Genomic DNA, 22,781 nt, shown 5'->3' with positions numbered 1-22,781 from the left:
TGCTAGCTAGCTAATAAAACTAACATCACAATTTTAAAGAAAATTGGTCCCAGAGCACTTTCGTGTCTTAACATTTGTACGTTAGCTATTTGATTGAGTTGAAACCAAAAATGTTTACATTTAAAGAGTATTCCTCGGCCATTTAAGAGCCCGCCACCTCGTTTGAATTGGTGTGCATTGAATTCTGGGATACGTTGGGTCACAAAGGATGCACCCGTTGGATCCTTTGTGGACCGGGAAAAGGGCGACGCATTTGTTGGACGCATTTGAAGCAGCCTTCGAAATGGGACAGCCTGCGACGCGCCGCTGTGACGCAATCCATCCTTTGAAGGATGCATATGTGAATTGGGACGCAGCTAATCACATACGAGCAGGAAGTGAAGTGAAAGGAGAGGAGAGAATAAAACAGGAAATGAGAACTGAATGAAACTGAAATAAATTATACAGTATATAAATTATAAGTAACAAGAAACAAGCAGGATGAGACATGTTAATACATCTGAGAGATCAAATAAATCCGAGAATCGGCATTGAATGATTCCATTGTTACAACCTCCAGTTATTTTCCTACTCGTGTTTTTCTTCGTGTCGTCTTCGATGCATGAAAACGGCGCCCTCTACGGTGGCCTGATGTGCAAAAATGCATGATGCAGAGAAACGGATGCGTTCCGCCCTTAATGCTAGAAAGGGGTTTGGAAACGTTTCTCCATGAATGCAACACGACTTTGGGTGCACAGTTTCCACCCTGCACGCAGCTGGTGGCGCTCAGACTGCCTGGATCCTCCTCTGCTTGTATCTTTGACTTTAATCAACAAAGCAGATATTTTCTCGCACAGCTGCACATCTTTTGTGCCGATGATTCAACCGGAAGAGATTCCATGAAATGCTTCAACTGTTGAGTCATGTTACAGTTAATGACTATTGGAGTAAAAGGGCATTCAACTTTAGCTCGAAAGAACTCCTTCCTTCCTTTGCAACCACACAAGCTGCTCAGGTGTAATTTGATCAAAATGTTCAGGTGTCTGACGGGTTCACCTTCACCCTCGCTGTTAGATCAGGAAGAGGACATTAATACTTTGGAAATTGGATTGAAAATGTAAACAAGGTTTGTGCAAACGGATCTCTAACCTCTGACACGTCATAGCGCTGCACCAGCGACCCCAACACACAAGCAAAGAGAGACTGGTTTCATCACACAAGGAAACCAGTCTCTGCAAATCAAAATATTTTGCAGGGCGAGAAACAAAATATACCCAAAAATGCTTTCCTTTCTAATATTCAGCGTATAATTTATGAATGAAGAGTACTTATTGCTACCTGAGGATAAAAGTTCACGTCACTGCAGCACAGAGAGAAACTGAGAGTTCAGAAAACACAGAAAGAAAGAATAACGTTAATAAAACATTGAATCAGACGTGTTTAAAAATGTATGAACAATAAATACATAAAATTACCCCGGACCCTTCAGGTGAATAGTTTGTGAATGTTTGCAAAAGAATAAGAATAAAACAATATCACACATATATGGATAAAATGCTGACTGCACCTGATGAAACAGGTATGTTTTTACTTTATTTGTAGTTTTTTAAGCATAATACAAATAAAACTAAAAGATCAAACAAACACCAGGCTCAGACATGTCTGAAAAATAAACATGAGTATGAGAGACACTGAAAAGAAAAACAGGTAGATGAAGAGCAGGCAGAAAAGAAGTCAAACCAACGTTACAAAGCTGTTAATCGTAAGAGTCTTACGAGGAGTAGAAAGAGTAGTGATGAGAGTTTTCATCCTGCATCAGGCTCGTCCAGGTACGCGAGAAATGGGTCTCAGTTACCTGAAGATTTCCTTATCGAACCGTGTTTCCTTTTGTATGACTGACATCATATCAGGGATCCATTTTCGAAATGAAGGAGAGGTGGAGTCTCTCAGGGTGAGTCTCTTGAGCCTTTTTCCCACTGGTCAAGAAACCCGCTAACACCGGGCTCTTTTGCTTAGAGGGAAAGGTTACACTCGACATTCAGACCCGGGTCACATGACTCTGCAGTAGACCCGGGTAATTATCGTCTCGGCTCCGATCGGCACTGATGGGAACACAAAACCTGTGTCGACACACTAATCTCTGCCCTCTTTCCGGCGCGATGCTATGCTCTGTCGCTAACTTCTGCGACTCCTTGTCATCTCAGCTTCCACCAGTCACCATCCGAGCAGCGCTCGAACCGAGTTTGATAAACAAACTGAATGACTGTTAGATACTATAAAGAAAGGGGTTTTGGCGATTGCAATCCCCAGCATCAGTGATCGTTGCATGGGTATGGGGCTGAAGCAGCTGAAGATGTCAAGTCCAGCTCCCGGCTAGAAAAGTCTTTTATAGGCCTGAGAGTACCTGTCAGATATTCTGGACCAGAATCCAGTTAGTGAGCGACAGAACCAGAAGGTGTGAGATAGCGTGTCCTCAGACACTTTGCTTCTGTCACACAGAGCTGATACAGAGGAGTAAAATCTGCAAAATAGGTCTGTTTTTGACTTAAATAGAAAAGAACACAATGATGAAGTTTATTATATAGTATAGAATATACAGCTCAGTGTCAGATATAGCACTAATCTAGTGTCATTTTGATGCTGTGATATGAGCGACAACATATACAAAGTGTGAGGTTTGTTCCTGTTGTGGTGGAAAACCTGCACTTTGAGGAACTCGTCCTTCAGTGTGACCGTCGTGTGTTTTTAATACTTTACAGCATAACATGTAATGATTTATCACAGATTAAGATTAATGCTAAATATAAATCACCTAATGAATTATGATTTATTGTCGCACATTAAGCAACCCGGCAGAGTATAAATAAATCAAGATTAGCTCCACCAGCTACATCTGAGTACTTCTTCTTCTTCTGCTCCTCCTAACAAGACACTGTGGAATAATTAACGCAGTGACACATGATGAGGACAAATGTACATGTTTTATTTATTTCACTGTCTTTCCTCTTAATTAACGCACATCAGAGCAGCTCGGTGTGACCTCGCCCTGCAGGACGCCGAGAGGAGGAAGTGAGGTCACAGCGTGAGGAATACGACTCCAAACCAGCCGCCTTTAAAGGCAGCTCCAGTAACAGAGAGTCACATAATGAGGGGAATTAGCTGCACTTGTTTGCACCCTGAAGGCTGCTTTGTTTCTGTGTTTGTGTAACATTATAATTATTCACATTTATGCTCTTTTTGCAGCTGTAAATAATGTTTTTTATTTTCCTTAAGAGCAGCACGGTCTATAAAAAGTCTCAATAACACAATGTCACTAGAAACCCTGTCCGCTCAGTCAGCACACAGCGAAAGCCTAAAAGCCAAAAACATAAATCAAGTCATTCATAGTTTGCAGAGGAGGAAGTGGCTAACAATGCTGCAGCCGGTGACGACAAACGAGGCTGTCACAGAGGCTGGTCCGCTCCGTCCGCTCGCTCGTGTGCTGCTATTTTCGCCCGCTCGCTCTGAGGCGCTAAAGCAGATTTTAATTGTGTCCTTGGGTCCATTTATTTATTCACAGCATTAAAGAAACATCAGAGTTTCAGGAGGTGACACAAACAAGAGTGCAAACAGCGTGGATGAAATGTTACTTCATCTTACATTAGGGGCGGTAGCAGTGGGAGATGTTACTCTGAGGCTAAATCGCTTCATTATTCATATTCATCATCTTTATTTTCCTCTTTTACAACATTACATTAAAGATGATCTCACAGTCGAGTAACGTCTGAATACAGTGGGATTAAAACACACTCAAACACAGCAGGAAGTTGGCTTTAATATTATACTTCACATTATACTTGAATTATCATATGTTTTCCCCAGCAAAGGTCGAATAAGAAGCAGTAACATGTGGATTTATTCGCCCTCTGCTCGTCTCACAGGAGCATCCGCTGCCTGAGGAACATCATCCACTGGAACCTCATCACCGCCTTCATCCTGAGGAACGCCACCTGGTTCATCGTCCAGCTGACCATGAGCCCGAAGGTGCACGAAAGTAACGTGGTATGTATCCGTCTCTCTTTAAGCAAACACTTTTTGAGCTTTTCTTGATTTGTCTCAATCACGCCGCACTGTTGCACCTTGTTCCTTTATTACCATGAACACAAGCACACACACACACAGAGGTTTATTTTCGACTTAAAGGAGCAGTTCGCCCCTGGTAAAAGCCCCTGTCAGTCAAAGCTGGTGTTCTCTGTAATCAATAGATGCAATAATATTTTTAATTGGCGCCATAGCTGTGGAGAAAGTTGTACAAACAGCTCATGGTTTCACCCTTTCTATATTCCTACAACACCCAGCATGCATTGCCCCTCCCTCTGAAAGGAACAGTCCAGCAACGGCTCAGAGCAGTACAGAATCTGAAACACGACGAGAATAGACCCGGTGGATCGTCTAAAAAAATCTTCAGGTCTGCAGTCTACATTTCAAACCTGATGATTTAGAACGAGACATGACATCGGAGGCGGCGTCCTGGATTGAGGAAGTGTAGTTTAGGGAGCTCCCCGGCCTCCGCCAGATGACGCGTTTTACGTAGTCTGGCGGAGGTTTTCCAGGGCCCGACACTTTTGGCAACATTTCTTTCCCACTCGACTTGAAAACTGCATAAAAACATGTTTATTTAGACTCAACACCACACACACACACACACACACACACACACACACACACACACTGTCCTGCTGTCACAAATATTCACTAGAGCTCCAACTGTGGATTAATCCGCTGCTAAAAATAGTCCCGGACAAATGCAGTGAGTCATGTATGGTAAAAACCACCATGCCCAGTTGATTTAGGGAATTGTTTTGCCTCTTTCTAAAGTGCATATCTGTGTGTTGTTTCTTAAGTTGTAGGAGACGTCAGACAGTATTGAGAGAGACACTTTGGGGCACAAAAACACTTTTTGTTTTGCTCCTTTTATGAGGTGTATTACTCGGAAAATCCAGTCCCTCCAGGAAGTTGCGATTCAGAGAATTCAAGTTTTTGCGACTTTGCCATTTTGGCCAATCTCTGCCACCTTTCTGCAGATTTGACCAATCAACCTATTTTCCCCCACGGTCGTCGATGTGTACGTCACCAAGATGCTGATCTTCAGAGCTCTGCAGTGTTGTATAAACATCAGAGAGCATCGTTTACTGTGTTCTACGTCGTCTCTCTGTCATGAGCTTCCTGATCCGGTTTACACTACAGACTCTGTCTCGAGTCATTTTTAGCTTATTGTATTTTAGATTACGTATTTGTATTATTGTTTAGTATTTGTGTGTTGTTATAGTATGACAAATTTTAACTGTACTTTAAAGTCTGTGGTTTTATGTGGTTTTATGACACTGACTGCTTTATTATTACACTGAATATGTAAAGGCCCAACTATTAGCGAACGCTTCAAACTCTGTGCAACACGTCAGTTCTGTGCTCTGTACTGGGACTATGTTAAATTACATCGTCCCTATCAAATTAATTCAGCTAAATAATAATAAATCCAAACACGCCATTATCTTCTTGTGATTATTTATTCATGTTGAAAACTGTTAGCTGTTCACTTAGCCACTTCCTGGTGCCTTTAACTTTCCACCAACCAGAGGCTCTGTTACAGACGTTGATCTCAAAGAGTCTTTGTACAGTGAGATATTAATCACCGTCTCTTATCAGTGGTTTTATAGAAGCGTAGCACCTGAAGTAACAAGCAGAACATCTTAAATGTGATGAATAATGTGTAGATTCTTCTGTGGAAAGATGGATAACATTCACATGGTATAGAAATTACTATTTCAAAGTCATTTTCACATTTTATTTTCCATCTTGACTCAAAAATTGACTGGAAGTGATGTCAGAAGACAAACAGCTCGCTCAGCCGATAGATGGCTTTATTGGAGCGTGTGTAGCTCACCGCAGATGTTTCATGTGTCACACAAACAAAGCCTGAACAAACATTTCACTTGCATTGCAACTTTTCAGAAATCTGCCGCAAAATCAGGTTTTTTAGGCCTCAACGATCACAGGAAAAGCTGCGAAATCCTACTCATATATACCCTGTTTTGTGATCATCTATGTTAACTGGCCAGAAAGAATCCTTTAATACAGACATTATAAAACTGCTTTTGTTAATTCTTTGTTGCTGTAAACACGACAAGCTTCATATCTTAACTCTGTGCTCGAGTTTGTAAAAATCATCCGCGCTGTCGCCAAGGATGTTCAGCAACCCGTTTGGAGAGCCCTCTGCTGCGTTCGTGTCAAGGTGTCAAATTAAAGCAAAAAAAGGGGCATAATGAGATTCACTCCGGTGTTTGCTCGCCGTGACAAACCAGAGCAGACTGAAATCTCCTTGTTATAGATTCTGTGAAGTCTGTGAAGAGTATCGGAGGGAGGAACGGCGTGTCACAGAGTTTGAGTCACAGTAATTTGATAACAGTCTGAAGTGTGCTGACCGAACTCGCTGGAGAAGGGTCTGCCTGCCTGTTCTTTGGTTCAACCAGTCACTTATTTGGGCAGTGCCTTCACTCAGGATGCAGCGACAAAGTAAAAAATGCAATAAGCAACATGGTGGAACATTTGCATGTGGGGAGGCAAGCCAAGGCATTTTAATGACCTAATGCCAGATATCACCAAAAGAAGCCAAGCAAGGCTGCCTTATGGCTCGACCCACATCTTGCCATCTTCAGCCTGCAGGTTTCGAGCGAATTTTAAACACATTAACACGCTCCTCAATAAGGCCTCAAGGCATTCTTCAGACTGGCACAGACGCCCACTTAGACTCAATGATGGATTATGGTGGTAAAAGGTCAAGGCCAGTCTGATTCAACAAATATCGTCTTGGCCTTAACTCAAGAATTAAGACGCCAGTTATGACACAGTTTTACACAGATGTCTATGTATTCCTTTTGTAGGTGTGGTGTCGTCTCGTCACCGCCTCCTTCAACTATTTCCACTCCACCAACTTCTTTTGGATGTTTGGCGAGGGCTGCTACCTCCACACCGCCATCGTGCTCACCTACTCCACCGACAAGCTGCGCAAGTGGATGTTCATCTGCATCGGCTGGTGTACGTAAACGCACTGTTTCTCTTTTAACACCACTGCAGGGTCCAGAAACATTTTGTTGTCGTCTTGCTGAAAGTTTCAATTAAAAGATTGATACCACGACACCACACTACATGTCTTTTATTAAAAATGGAGAAAGAGCCAGGAGATTAGCGTAGCTTAGCATAAAGACTGGAAGCTTGTCCAGATGATCAAAGTTTAACAAATATCCATCGATACATTTAGGTCATTAATAAACATGTTTCATCTTGTTGTTTTAATCTGTAAACAAACAGATACGTAAAAGAACACAAACAGACTTTATGCTAAGCTAACCACCTCCTGCCTTGAGCTCAGTACACACGAGAGTAGCAACAATTTTCTCAGAGAACTCTAAGCAAGATCAGAGTTTTTCTCAAAATTGTAAAGCTTCAGTTTCCCCTTACTTCTGCTCTTTATGCTAAGCTAAGCTAAACTGGCTCCGGCTTAGAGCTTTACGCACAGAAAAATATGTGCGTTGTATATTTATTTCCCAAGACGTCAGTGTAATTATCCAATATTGTGGTGGTTTGCTTGAATTTACAACTCCTTGCTACAGATAGGAGTTGGTTAGCTTAGCATAACATAAAGAATAGACGCTTTCAGTTTACCTAGCATGTAACTCAACATAATAACCTAATTTTGACCCTCTTAAATATCTGTTTGTGTATGGATCCAACAAACAAGGTAGAGCATGTTAATTAGCTTAAGGGGTGCTGGTTAGTGTAGGTAGATGAACCAGACTGTTAGCTTAGCTTAGCATTAAGACTGGAAGCACAGGTATGCAGCTAACCTAATATGTAACTCCAAATGAACCACATTTTAGTCCTTGTTCCGTTTCTGCTTGCAGGTAGATTCAACAAACAACGTACAACATCTCCATTAACGAGCTAGAAAGGAGCCTGTTAGCTTAGCATTAAGACTGGTGGAACAAGGACACAGCTAACCTAATATGTAACTCAAAATATAACCACATTATATTCCTTGTTACATTCTGCTTGTATATATATTCAACAAACAAGATGCAACACCTACATTAATGAGGTTTAGAGGTGCTGGGAAATGTAGTTTGATGAGCCAAGAGGCAGTTAGCTTAGCTTAGCATACCTGTGTTTGTTAAGAATTGATAATTGATTTAAAAAAAATTGACAAACATAAATGTAAGACGGACAAAATGTTTTGTGTGCCTGGCTAGCTGTTTCCCTCTACTTCCAGTCTTTATGCTAAGCTACGCTAATCAGCTTTTAGTTCTCGCTGAATCGTTGATAGACAGATGTGAGTGTGATGTCAACTTTCTCATAAAAATCTTGGCAGGAAAGAGAATGATAGATCCTCCCGAAGCTATTTGTGTAACTGCGGGCATTTCAGGTACGATTGAGTTCAATGGAACCGACTGAAGGTCAGATACAAATTTAGCGAACAATGGGAGCATTTGACTTGATGGAGAAACCATGATTTCATATGGCAGCTGGGAAATGTATTGGTGTGGGGTTCACTGACACCCTGCTTCACACTGTCAAACTAAACTATGTGCTGCTGAGATTAGGTGTATTGTGCCAGCTGGATTACATTTCCCCCAGGGCAGCGTGAAGCCTCCGTGTGAAGGGGAGATGGCAGCACGGCTGTGAAGACATAAATAAGATCAAATTTTATTTGCTCCACTTAGCTTCAACTCGCTCTTCAAGAGCAGAAGTATTATTAAGGCAGAGAGGTGTGGACAAGAGAGGAGAACAACAGAACAAATCACATTTTCCACGGCTGTGAGAGTAGATTGAGGTTGAGGTTTATCGTGACACTAATTACAATATTTTACTAATGAAGAGAAGCGTTTGAAGAGACGAGAGACTTACAAGTGTGTCGTGGCAGCTGGCAAGGTCCTCACGGTCCCTTTAGTGTCATTTAGATGTAAGTAATGGGTGTTTATCTGCCGTATTATACTCCTATAAGTCAGTTACTCAGCGGATCACTCTGCATTAGCATCAAGCAGAGTCCAGCTTTTCTTTTATTCACAAAGAAAATTTCAGATGGTGACACGTCTTGGCTTGCATCTGTGGATCTCAGCACACAGGGAACAATCCGTTTTGACAGAACTTGGCAGGCGCTTGGTGCTGGACTGACCATGAAAAAAAAAAACACACAAGGATTTTATATTGCAGCGTAAAATCCCCGGAATGATATTTTCCTGATCTGAATAGCAGAGAAAAGATGAAAGAAGAATGTGTCACTCTGTCTTTTTTCTCCTCACAGGTATACCGTTCCCGATCATTGTGGCGTGGGCCATTGGGAAGCTGTATTACGACAATGAGAAGTGAGCCCTTTGTTGTGACTCTTGATGAAAGATTGTTCTTGATATTCGAAGAGACGTCTCTTCTTCGCCCGCTAATAAAAGGACAAGGGCAAAGTCAAACTGGATTGCATTAAGGAGATGAATGTCTATTATTAACCTGCTGTAATCACATTTGCATTGTACGATATTCTTAATTACACGTTACCCCTGCAGCCGTTTTCTCTTTGATTGAGCGAGCTTAGTGCTGGATTGATATAAGTAGTCTCTTGTTGCACCAATAAGATTAGGTGAAAACAGATTCAGAGCTGGTAAAAAAAAAGGGACATTTTATCTTCTCATTTTCTCTATAATCCAAATCCTCGGAGAGTAAGGCTGCTGAGGTTTTATTATTTTGTTAGTTTCAACAAATTATCCCAAAAGAGAGAGAAAAAACAATGATGTACTTCTTTCTCTGTGACATAGAGCTTCATTTTCTTCCACAAGCGATTAAAAATTCATGACCCAAATACTCACGAGAGCTCCGAATCTGTACCAGAAGTCGTGTTGAAACATCTTCAGACATTTCTTCTCTGCATACAAACACTAAAGTAGGACGTCAATGTTAACTAGCCTGCTAATGCCAGACTCATTTGTAAATGAATCTCCATCCGCAGAAGTCCGCAGCTTGGGGGTCATCGTGGACTCCACCCTGTCATTCCACTCACACATTAAATTGTTAATATTCCAGAATTCCGGCCGTATAGAAAAACAATATGACACATGCTTTGAATAGCAAAATATGCCATTAATGAGGCATATTCATTAATTCCACATTAGACATCTTAAATGTGTCTTTGCATTCCATTAACGTTAGAACGGAATAAGCTACATGACGGAGCCATTAAAGGGAAAAAGAATATCCTCGTCATGCCAGCTTTGCCCAGTCGGAGTAGATTTCCCAGAAGTCCCAGATGACAGTTTTACAGGCCGTGTGGAATTTCAACTTGCCATAGCCGCACAGCGCTGTCATCATCGCAGTGCATCTCGCAGAGTACCAAGATGCAAACGATGGGTCGCACTGTGCCGCTGTCCGCCTCTGCCTGTCCATCTCTCGATGTTTTAACAGTGGAGGCAAAGGCTGCATACGTTTATTTTTCAGTTCTCTTGGTAACACGTCTTTTAATTAAACCAATATATTCAATACGGCATTATTAATTTTTATTTATTTGGCATATTTTCCCACCGGGCATTTTGGTCGTTATCTGCCGGACAGCTACATGTGATCCCGGCTAAAGTAAACTCTGGTCGAGACTCCGATCGTCACTCCCTGACTGAGAGACCCTCATACATGAGAGGAACGGCCCAGCTAGAGACGCTGGAATACGACTGTTTCCCTGCAGGCAACGGCTCAGAGTGGGACAGTAACCGAAACACGACGAGAATATACCGGTGGATTGTCTAAAAAATCTTCAGGTCTGCAGTTGACATTTCAAACCTGACGATTTTGAACGAGACATGACATCGAGGGCGGCGTCCTAGATTGAGGAAGTGTAGTTTAGCGAGCTCCCTGGCCTCCGCCAGATGACGCATGTGTCGCCTGGCGGAGGTTTTCCAGGGCCCATTGGAGAAGCGGATAGCGTCCTCCAAAGGCACAGAAAGAAATAGCTTTTTCTCTCTACCATAACGGCTTTAGCTCCCCATGATAGCATGAAAGGACTGAGGGTGAAAGTCGGTGAACTGGCCCTTTAATAAACAATGATAGAAAGATAATTCATCTGACAACCTGCCCTTTCCAAACACGTTCCAAGGATGACTTCCCAGATGGTTGATGGTTGAAGATAATTGTCACCCCAAGCGACACCTTCACATTACACATAAATCCATTATTAATATGCATATGTTTATTAATGCAGGTTTAAATATGCATAATCAACATCTGGGTCAGGGTGTTGCGATGTACTGTATGTGCATACATACGAGTTGAGGTACAGGTAGTGCAAGTGTGCTCGGCAAAAGTTTTAAACAATGCATGAAAATAATTTATTATTATTTATTCCTGTTTAGTAACATTTGATAAAAATCTCAGTGTCGTGCTGTTTGAGGAAATCATTCACTCAATCATTCATCCTCCGCAGGAAAGAATCGTCTTGCTGCTCGGAGTCACAGACAGGAAATAAGATGCTTTTTGTCTTTGTGTGGAACTTGTTAAAAATCTGAAACATACAGAACAACAGCGGCCTCCTAAACTCTCACTATAATCATCTTTCATTATATTTACTTCCCCGCGCTGCGACCTGACGCATTCTTTCTTCTTTAAGAAAGCAAAGCTCATTTCTCAACAATCACTGAAACCAAATCTATTTATTTGAAATAGTCTCATTACACTGGCGAATGGTTTCATTTGCTCTCAGAAAATGAGGATTTTAGGATCTAATTATAAACGGAAACAACTTGATAATACATTTTGAATAAATGACTGAGTGCAAAACGTGCTTTTAAACCCCTGAGTGCAGAAAATGAAATGAATTCCAGCACGTAGCGAACTCTGAGGGGAGTTCTGTATGAAGAATGATTGACAATATAAATACATCTGCCTGTGAGCACTGAGCATGACTGATTGCTTTTGTTGACGTTGCAGATGCTGGTTCGGGAAGCGAGCAGGCGTTTACACAGACTACATCTACCAAGGGCCCATGATTCTTGTGTTGGTGGTAAGAGAGCTTTGTATCCTCGTCCTTCAGCAGCGTTCAGCACACAACAGCATTATACAGTCTGCTCACACAGTTCGTCTTCATTATGTCTCTAAAATGCCTGAAAGGTGTGAATAGTTGGAAACGTCAACACATTCTTCATGTGAGCAGAGATGAATGTGACGCTCGAATGCGTCCCCTATCAGGATTTAGATCTCTGCAGCTGAAAAGTTTTCAGAAATATGGAGATGATTTTTGAAAAACAAGAAGGAAATCCAAGAATATGTTCCGACTCGTTGATACCTTTAAGACTGATCTCTGTTATTGGGTCCTTTCCATACCTCCAGGGGAGGTTTGTCATGGTTTTATTACAATGTTTCATCAGGTATTAACTATTGGGAAATCTGTTTCTCTAATCTGCGTCCTTCGATGACAGATAAGGCCAAACTGCTGCAGCGGTGTAAAAGATTAACAAAGGGAGGAATCTGCTGCAAATATAGAAACGAATCCAAAACACAAACAAAAAACTAAAACGAATGCAGCAACAGAAACATGCTGCAAATACATAAACGTAGCACAGTCAAATGCACGACTCTAAAAAACAGCTGAAAAAAGTGCACAACCAGTCATCACGAAGGAAGTCTCCAGGCCTGTAGGGGGAGCTCTAAGTTAAGAGAGCAATGAGAGAGCAGTGAACAATCTACTGTGCAGAAAGAAGAAAGCACACAGCTTCATAACCTTAGTCTCTGAATTTGGAAAAATTCTCCGAAAAAGTGGAGAAATGGTTTGATTGGACGGATACATTTGCTAGAGTAACCGGTGCTGTTAGCTCGTACGCTCAGTTAGCTGTGTAGCTAGCTGACTCTGCTTGGTCTGGGAGCTCTCGGCGTCAGGAGAGTGTTCGTGTCTACTCCTCTAAAGCCGCTTTCCCACTGCTCAAAAAACCCGCTGTCACCTGGCAGAGACAATCAGCATCTATGAGCAGGTCTTCCCAGGTCTGAAAAAACGGCATCAACGCGCTAATTTCAGTGGGAAAGGGGTTTTAGTATCTCCTCCTCTTACTAGCACAGGACCTTCGGACTACCACGAGGTCTAGGCTCAGGCCTGGGGCAGTGGAAAATGATGGCAGAGTTTGACAACAGGGAGAAACTTCACCGTAAGGAAAACCAGGAGCTGTACAGCAGATCCAACCAGGACCGTGACTGAGGCGATAATAAAGACTCAGTGGAGGCATGAGAGGAGCTAGAGGGCTGTTTGGATTCATTCAGCGAGGCCTGAACGGTTGCTCCGCTGGGTGCCAGAAGCCATACAGTTCTCCTGCTCAACAAACTGACCTCTGGATGTGACCTAACCCCTCATACAGGGCTGAAAACCTCCTTCTCAAAGCTGCTATAGCTGCTGTTTAAATTGTTTTCTCAATAAAATATGATTCAGTAAAAACCAGTTCAGCTTAGAGCTCCCCCTAGAGGCCTGGAGGCTTCCTTTGTGGAGACTGCAGGTGTTTGCAGAGTGTTTGCTGTTAATGCATTTGTCTTGTTATTCGTGCACATTTCCATCGTGTTTTTCTTGAATATTCATCGTCCTCTTAAACTAGCAGCCCATTTCCGTGAAATGGAAATCTTGTGGGCCTGTCTGCCCTTTTTGGCCTCCGTAGCATCCAGCCTTCAGCACTTAGATTACACCTTTGAGGGAGCATGATGCAGCATCTTAAAGTGGACATTAAGCAGCTGCAGACGTCTCCTCCAGCGCTCAGAACATAGTGGTGTTATTGTGACTCTTCCTCACCCCGCTAACAGCCTCTGTGATGGCGGACGCTCGGCCTGCAGCGGGGCTCATGTGAGTGATCCTGCAGATTTTGGAGATTGGCTGGGGACTCAGCCGGCTTCTTGTACAAGCTTTAGTCATTTCTCGTCTGGACTACACTAAGTCCCTCCTGGCTGGGCTTCCAAAATACCATCCTCAGTGATTATCCACTTGCATGCCCTTAATCTGCACTACCTCTGCTGGCTCTCCCCTCGCTGTGGCATTTCGGGGCATTTCTCGCTCCGTTTGCTCTATTTTCTCCCTGCTGGGTCTCCAGTGGTGGACTGACCTTCCCATCCCTGTCAGAAGCTCATTCGCTTATCTGTTCTAAAGTTGAAAAAGTCATCTTTCTAAAAGGCGATGTGTCTCCTGCCCGACTCTCCCCTAGAGCTCTCATCTGCCTCATTCACTATCTCTCCGCTTCTTTCACAAAATTTTCTCCATTCTTGCTTTCAATAGCAACTTTTCTCTGAGGCTTTTATCTCAGAGGCTGGCACTTGATCAGGCAGGATCATCGGCAGGTCACCGGAGTATCTGTGCTGTCTCCTGTCAGGAGGCTGTGGGTCTGAACTTTCGACGCCTTAGATTGATGGTTGTAATATCAGCAATATTCTGATGTTCTGTTATAATTACTAAGTCCAGGATTTTGTTAAAAGTGTTACCAAGATGCAGGAGGTTTCAGAGGACTGTGGATGGTTCTCGAGAGATTTCCATCCATCTGTTCATGCCGAGGTCAGGGCAAACAAAGAGTGACAAAAAGCAAAGTTGTTTTTGCTCCCATATTACATCCTTCACAGCGACTGCAAGAGTTATTGATTCTGTAATCACATTCTAGAAAAAACAACCTCAAGGACAACTTCAGATCATAACAATCAGAGCCGATGGACTGCAGGACGGCATCACGGCCGATGTATGCTGCTGCTTTTGCTCTCCACATATACTGTGAAGCTGTTAAGCTAAAAATGTACCAAACTGTTGGCTGATCCTTTGTTTGGAAAGTCATAGAGAAAGCAAGTCAGACATTTATTGTAAAGTCGTAGTGGGCGGGAGAGGATAAACACGGTTAAAGAGTAACCACCTGTACGGGAGACTCAGCGGGGCAGAGATCACATCATTGGTCAACCCTATACATGGTTTTCTATTGGTTGGGGAATTTTGACAGAGTTGGTGCTTCAAAAACATCCAAGAGCAGAGAAGTGCAGCGCACAGTGCAATGTTTCAGAAGCGTACAGACGAGGTCTGAGTGAGCGGACGAGGGTTGAAGCAACAACAATCTATCTGAGTGCAAGCATACATGTTGAATCTAAGCACAAAGTTTTAGGTTTTTTAAGGAAAAGTATTTAATAATCTGATCGACATGAAAATACACGCTGTAGAATAAGGGGCTCCAACAGGTAGCTCGGGAGCTACTGGTAGCTTACCGCCTGGATTTTAGAAGCTCGCCAAGAGGTTCAAAAATCCTACGAAAAGCCTCTTCACACTTCAGTTCAATCACATACACAGATGTCCCGCCCCTTCCAATACAAAACAATAGGATAGGCCGATCAGCTGTCAATAACAAACAGTGATGCTCCTGGAAAGTTTGTAGTTTGCTTCTGATGGACAGTGAAGGTGACCACGCCAAGAAAAAGCAGAGAACTGTTTCCACGTGGAAAGAGAGCTTTAAGTGTATGTGCCTCGTCTGTGGCACCAACGTTTCAGTCGACAAAAGAATCAACATGAGGCGCCACCAGCGATTACAGCAATCTGATGCAAGTAGCTCTCGGCCACTTTCATTTTCTCAGAGTAGCTCTCAGATGAACAAAGGTTGGAGCCCCAAAAAGGGAAGAAGCTCCACATCCACACGGACTGTTTTTCTAGCGTGCAGTCAAAACTCGCTGTAAGTGGACGATACTCGAACGACAAACTGAAACCACAAAACTTTTCAGTTGCCGACTTTCAGTTCTGCTGTTACACGCTGTAAGAGAGTAGTTTCGCCAGAGACACAGCGCAGTCGTTTGTGCACCCAAGCTTCAGTGTTGTCCAAGAAGTATTGACACTGGTTACACGTTCCAAACACACTGTAGTTAAACCCACAAACAAGATCCGTCTGCCTTAAACCATCAGAGCTGAAAAAACACTCCAGTGGAACCACCGTGTAATAATAAACATCACCAAGTAAAGCATTCAAACAGCAACGTTTGTATGAAGAAAAACAAAGATAAACAGCGTGTGCTCGAATCAAAGACACATGTGCTCATGCAGAATGCCAACTTTAAAGTGCTATAATATCATATAGTTTTTATGTCTTATTTAAAACTCAAACACAAACATGCCAAGCACCCGGACCTGACCCAGAGATCGTTCTCATTCCGTCCCATAAATCTCTCCTGGCTCATTCCCAGACATAGTTCCCATCTTCCGGGTTTTACTTCCTCAGCATGCGACTCTCTGAGTTTGTGCAGAGGTGGTTCTCCAGCTTGCCTCTGCAATTTCCTCCACGTCACACGTTCTCAAGCGGCTCAGGAAATGTTTTTATCATGCAAAACCTTCACAGATAGAAAGAGTCGCTACTGACCTCGTTTAGCAGGTCGAGGCGTCCCGTCGACAGATTTACAAAGACGCCTTAAATGTTTGTTTCATGAGTAATTTAACACCAACTTTTCCTCTTCTGCAAACTTTTCTGCAGCATGCAGAGTGAGCGTCTCCAGCGTGTGCTCTCAGGTCATTTATGTGCAAATTGAAAATGTGCTGAAAGGCAGGTGGATGGAGCGGGAGCTGTAGTGTGCCTGAAAGTGATAAAAAACCTTCTAACCAGCTTTTCTCTGACGTTAATAGACACCAAAATGTCTCCATAAGGCCTTTTAACAAGTTTGATTTTCCCACAGATCAATTTCATTTTCCTCTTCAACATCGTGAGAATCCTGATGACCAAACTGCGAGCCTCCACCACCTCAGAGACCATCCAGTACAGGTACATGTAACAGATGAATTTAATTAACCTGCTGTGTCGGAGGGGATTAAACACACGTTAAATAATTCATGTTTCACACTCTGACGGCGTCGACTGTGTGCGGCTCCTGCAGACGGTAACTTCCTGTCATGCTTGTCTGATTCATCGTCTGCTTATCTGCAGGAAAGCTGTGAAGGCCACGCTGGTTCTCCTTCCTCTGCTGGGAATCACTTACATGCTCTTCTTTGTCAACCCGGGCGAAGACGAGATCTCCCAGATCGTCTTTATATACTTCAACTCTTTTCTGGAGTCCTTTCAGGTACGATTAAAAACAATGAGCTTATCTGTTATGTTCGTGGGGTGTTTTTATTGTTACATAAAGACACAATAATTGTAATGACAGTGTTCCTCTCTGATGATTGATTGAATGTAGCGTGTGAGCTAAGCGGCTGTGTGTGCGATTAAAACCGGATCAGGGCGTTCCTCCTCTTTGTTGATGTTTTGTTCCTCTCTTTATCTCCCTCCTCTCTCTCTCTCTCTCTTTGCAGGGCTTCTTTGTGTCCGTGTTTTACTGCTTCCTAAACAGTGAGGTAAGCACATTTGCATCCACTTATTGATCTAACGTTTCCCCCTGCTTCAGACAATTATGCATAAAGCCCCTCTGCGGGCGCTCCCGCTCTCCCTTTTGGTGGCTGCTGCTGCTGTGTGTGATTGCGGCAGACCGGGTGATAAAGCCTGCAGCTCTTTTGTTTAGGGCACAATTAAGACTTGTCATGTAGCGACATAAGTGACATCGCTTTGTACGCTTTATGACAGTGTCAGGCCTCATTTGGCTCCATGGAGGAATCGGGGGTGAAACGCTCTGGAAATAGCAAAAGAAATACACACAAGATGCAGACAGAGGTTTTTCTTTTCCTCTAAACTCTGTTTTTATTCAGTATTTTCAAGAATAGCAAACATTGCATGCTAATAAAAGGGTCGGTCTTGGAGCAAATACAGACTTCCTCAAATGAAAAAGCAAGTGAATCAAACAACAATAATAAGAGTAACTTATTTTGTTTATAAAAAAGAGGACATGCATCCACACTATTTTAATTCCCCGTGATAACGAGTCATTTCCAGTTGTTTTCTGGATCTTTTTATTTATCTGTGATTCACCAGCGTAACGTCACACGATCATAACTCGTATCTCCAGAGCTGCAAACCAAACAAACACAGAAATTAGTAAATAAAATGCATGTCCACATGGGGCTTCCGTAGTGACAGCACCTTTTGTGGGGTCTTTGTAAAACAATACAACGATGATAAAAGAAGCGATGTGTTGGATGTGAGGTAAACGGGTGCAAAGATAATCCCATCAACAGTCAGAGATAAAAACAGGTGTCGGATAAAATGTTACATAAGCAGTTAACGGAAACTAAAAGCTGATTCATTTTAAAGCCGGAGATTTCAAAGAAAAAAGGCAGCAGAGCTTTTACAGAAATTCTTCTTTAACAGTCTCCCGTCCTGCCCAAACCTCAGGCCCTGTTTTTATTGATTCTTACAAACGTTTGGTTTCAAAAACAAATATATTGATTCATACAGGGTTTGTTCAGATGTTGACATCCTAAAGCTACTGACCTCCGAGCTTATTACTGACAGAGACAGAGAGATGGAGAGAGAGACAGAGAGACAGATAGAGAGATGGAGAGAGAGACAGAGAGACAGATAGAGAGATGGAGAGAGAGACAGAGAGACAGATAGAGAGATGGAGATAGAGTTAGAGAGAGATAGACAGATTCAAGGGAGAGATGGATAGATAAATAGATAGAGAGAGAGAGAAGAGATAGAAGTGAGAGAGAGAGGACAGAGAGAGGGAGAGAAGAGGTAAAAGAGAGATAAGAGATAGATCTTAGATACCTTTTTACAGAAACACTGAACATAAAAACATTTTGGCTCAAAAAAAAGACATAAAATACTAAAACCAGTTCCTGAAATGTACAAAAAGAGTTGTAATAATATAAAGTGTTTCTTCAGCGTGTGTCGGGCACACTGAGATTAAAGTGGTGGAGTTGTGATGCCGTTATATATTATCTTAAAAATCTAATTGTACTGAGTCTTTGTTGTATCATTTCTGTGGTGGAGGACGGACAGACGTTAGAACATTAAATGTGCTGAGAAGAAAAAGACATCATGATAACATACTGCACAGACATACAGAGACATAGAGCACGCATTACGTCTGATAATAAATATAATGTTTCTGCTTTCCTGCACCAACACGGCCCCGGCCGCTCCCTCCTCCTTATCTTTCGCTCTCTGTCTCCCCTCTTTGCACAATCTCTCCAGATGTTTCCCAGCAGTAAACAGGCTCGCTAATGCAAACATTTATTTCATAGTTTACTTAGGTTTTTTATTATATACACACAATGGCACAGAACGTATAACAGAAGTGAGACAGATGTTAGTCGTTGTGGAAATGTTCTCAGTCTCCGTGTCGTTAAATATAGACGTAACATCGTGTTCACAACAACAACGTTGACATGCTGATGTTAAGTAGCTGTAATGTTGTCTGTTTTTGTCCTTTGATCAACCAAAAACTCAGAATAAAACCGGTCACTTGGGCACAGAGGAAGTAGATCTTACGCAGGATCGTAAAAAGTCTGAGCAATAATTCAGTTCTTTGACATTTATTAGAATATTTCACAGGAAACAGACGAGAGATCTGCGGCGTCTTCCTCCTTCCTCATCCTGGTAAAAACACATTCCCCTTCCCCGATGATCGCCCATCTTATCTTACCTGCCCATGTATCTATCACTGACTGCGTATAAAGATGAACCACACGTCCAAAATTAAAGCCAAACCCCCCGGAGCGGGCGCTGGCGTCTCGCTCATCTGTATCCAGAGCGTGTGCAGTAGAGATCGGCTGGTAGAGCCGCAGTATCGATGTCCCGCCCCTTCCTCTACCCGACACACACCTTTACCTTTGTCCTTGGCGTGTTGGAGCCCTCAGGTGTCCTTGGCGTGTTGGAGCCCTCAGGTGTCCTTGGCGTGTTGGAGCCCTCAGGTGGGCTCAGTCTGCAGCAGAACAGCTTCTTGTGTCGGTCTGAAGCAGATATTCACGCTGATGGAAAGTTCAGTGACTGTAGTGTTAGTGTTAGTTACGTCTCCTCTCGCCGTTCCTCCTCTACTCTGCTACTCGGGAACAGAACGCTGCAGGAGCCCCATTTGTCCACAGAGCTGTCAATCATGAGGCCACACCCCTTTTACAGCATCAAATAACTAATTAAAAGTAAACTTTTCATAAAAATGAACACTTGGACATAAATCAGCATGATAAGAACTAACTATAATGACAGAAACCATGTTTGAGAAAAATGTATTTGACGTGTATTTAGATTTTATAGTTTGACTCATGTCCCATCTGTTAACATGGAGGAGGAGGGCTTTATGAGCTATACTGCAGCCAGTCAGCAGGGGGCGACAGAGAGGGTTTGGCTTCACTTTTAGGGAGCTGTCATGTCTGCCATCTTTTTATACAGTCTTTGGTATATACACATCAAGCGGTGCCCAAACTGCTCTGTACTTTCAAAATAAAAGCCTTGAAAATTCTAAATAGTAATGCTGTTAAACTTAATATTGAAAGTTCTTACAGTTAATTTAGAAGTAGATTAATGTCTGTATAAAAGTGTAATAACATCTAAAGCCTTCTGCATACAGGAGAAGTGTTACACGGGAGCCTCTGGTAATATTTGCGGAGGCGTGTCTGATCTTAATTTTGGGAGAAATCTGCCATGTCTGTGTTTGTTAAAAATTCTGCCACACATCGTGTAGGATATATTATTAGTCCTGTGATGATATTATTCAGCATCTCTTTGTTTTTGTCTTCTCAGAGGGTTTCTTCTGCCTCTTTCCCTGTTAGATTCCCTGTTAGGAATAACTTCGGCCGCCCTCGCTGCTCGAAAAGAAAGATTTGACAGTATTTTGGATGCAAATCGAGGATATGCTCATCTCGCTGCACAGCATGAAAACATTTGCACAGAAAGAGCTCAAATCCCTCAGAAGAGAGACGACTCAACATGATGAGGTGGTTTAAATTCATGGCAGCAGTCAGTGAGGAGGGTTATTGATTGTTCAGCAGGCTCTACACTTATTATGTGTTCGCCTCTTAATAGTGGTGTCAGTGTCTGTTTAGCAGAGTCTTGACTTCATATCAGGGGATGATGTCAGAGCGGAGCTGCGTATTCTTCCTGCATGTTATATGAGTCGTGTGCGACGGGGTTTCATAGTAACTGAGATGTTTCAGCTTTTTGACGCGATTTTTTATAAAGTTTTGATAAATAAAACATAAAGATTCAAAACGTTTCTGAACATATAAACAGGAATAAACTGTTTCTCGACACTCGATGAACAGCTTCAACCCTGTTTGTTTTAAACATTTAGAGATATTCTCATTTTCTTCAGCAGAGTGCAGAGGCGTTTTCATTGTTTCATCTGCAATAGAAATACTGTCTTTATTTATTTATGCTTATTGTGATGTCATTTCTTATCTTCAAATCCTTTATATCCCTAAAATCTGATTAATACAACATTTATGTTATTAAGTTTTGTAGGTTGGGCTCTACCTTTAATGTGTTTTAGATTAAGATTCATTTAAACATTATTATTAGGATTATATAGGATTATTATTATTTTTTATTTAACCTTTATTTAACCAGGAACAATCCCGTTGCAAACACGACTAAAACAAGCCGAAATGACAGCAAACAATAGATCAGCAGCGTTCAGCAATAATCAGGTGCATTTTCTGGTCAAATGACTCTTAATCCTTTTTTTAAAATATGCAAACATTAATCTCCTGCTGCCATATCTCCACCGCTCCTTTGTCACTGCCCCAAACGTTTTCATGTCGTCACCAAACGTACAGCCCGATGATGTGACAGAAAGAACTCGCCTCCTGTTGCAGAAAGAATGAATACTGAAGCAGTTTTTTATTCTGGATCAGTTTAAACGGCTTCAAACACAAACTGTTTTTACTTCAGCAGGAGGACGAGGTTCATCAGATTTGATTGACAGTGCTGGAAACAGAAACAACCCAACAGCTGTTGTCACAGTGTTAGTGATATACTGCGAAGCTCTGATTGGTTCTCAGAAATATATGACATCATCTGTTTGCAAATAAGCCCCGCCCACTCTTCGAACCAGGAAGAACGAAAAATACAGAAAACCTTTGACTGTTTGAACTTTGGCAGAAATTTTGATCAATTATGATTGAACTAATATTCATGCTAAACTTTATTTGTTTAGAACATTTAAAAACATCAGAAAATTACAGCAGGAAAAACTCATTTCAATAAATCAGAAATGAAAAATGTTGCACATCCCTATACAAACTGTACAGCTGTTTTTATACACCAAAGACACATGTTATACTTTATATTTATATTGTTTATTTTAATATATTTAGATTTCTCATCAGTAAGACAGTAAGACTACTGCTGTTCACTTTGTTTCCTGTGTTTATATCTGTTTTTATTTACCCTTATGCACCAGTAACACCGAGGTTCCCTGTATGTGTCAACATACTCGGCAACAAGGCCCGGATTCTGATTCTGATTGTGATTGTGATTCTGATTCTGATTGTGGCATAAAAGCATTTCAGAATAACTTTTTAGTCAGGATAAAATAAAACAATTTTATTTTTAAAAGAGGTTTAAAAGCAGAAATAAAACAGTTGGTTTTAAAAATAGATGTTTAGTCCCTTTAAAGGTTCGATCTGAGGAACCAGAGCTTCATACTTACAGGCATAAATTAACTCCCCCGTCGTGCTCTCCAAAGATTCGATCAATACCTTTTTGGCTTCGATACGACCTCTGAAATACTGCCCGATGTTCCACACCAAAGTCCTGCCACCAGAGAGCAGGCTGCAAATAATTATATGATCACTTGACCTTTTCACCGTGATAATCCAGATTATATAATGTGAAGTAAAAACCCAGCGTCTCATCTCAGAATAATCACTGTCCTACAAGTGATTCCCC

At 42.0% G+C, this 22,781-nt stretch overlaps 1 protein-coding gene across 1 annotated transcript in view; it reads left to right on the top strand.

Annotated features, from left to right (window-relative positions):
* Window positions 1-22,781, top strand: part of LOC138593317 (corticotropin-releasing factor receptor 1-like) — a 74,945-nt gene that overhangs the window by 49,919 nt on the left and 2,245 nt on the right. Inside the window, exons 7-13 of the mRNA XM_069664270.1 lie at window positions 3,900-4,020; window positions 6,900-7,053; window positions 9,317-9,377; window positions 11,974-12,046; window positions 16,696-16,781; window positions 16,944-17,079; window positions 17,309-17,350. Of these exons, the coding sequence (XP_069520371.1) occupies window positions 3,900-4,020; window positions 6,900-7,053; window positions 9,317-9,377; window positions 11,974-12,046; window positions 16,696-16,781; window positions 16,944-17,079; window positions 17,309-17,350 (673 nt within the window). The remainder of the gene's footprint in view (window positions 1-3,899; window positions 4,021-6,899; window positions 7,054-9,316; window positions 9,378-11,973; window positions 12,047-16,695; window positions 16,782-16,943; window positions 17,080-17,308; window positions 17,351-22,781) is intronic.

This window comes from Semicossyphus pulcher, unplaced genomic scaffold, assembly GCF_022749685.1.
Source record: "Semicossyphus pulcher isolate SPU_LCO1_2020_fin unplaced genomic scaffold, fSemPul1.0.p SCAF_16, whole genome shotgun sequence".
In the NCBI taxonomy this organism is placed as follows: domain Eukaryota; kingdom Metazoa; phylum Chordata; class Actinopteri; order Labriformes; family Labridae; genus Semicossyphus; species Semicossyphus pulcher.
The sequence above is the reverse complement of the archived record's forward strand: the minus strand, read 5'-3'. Positions and strand labels throughout refer to the sequence as shown.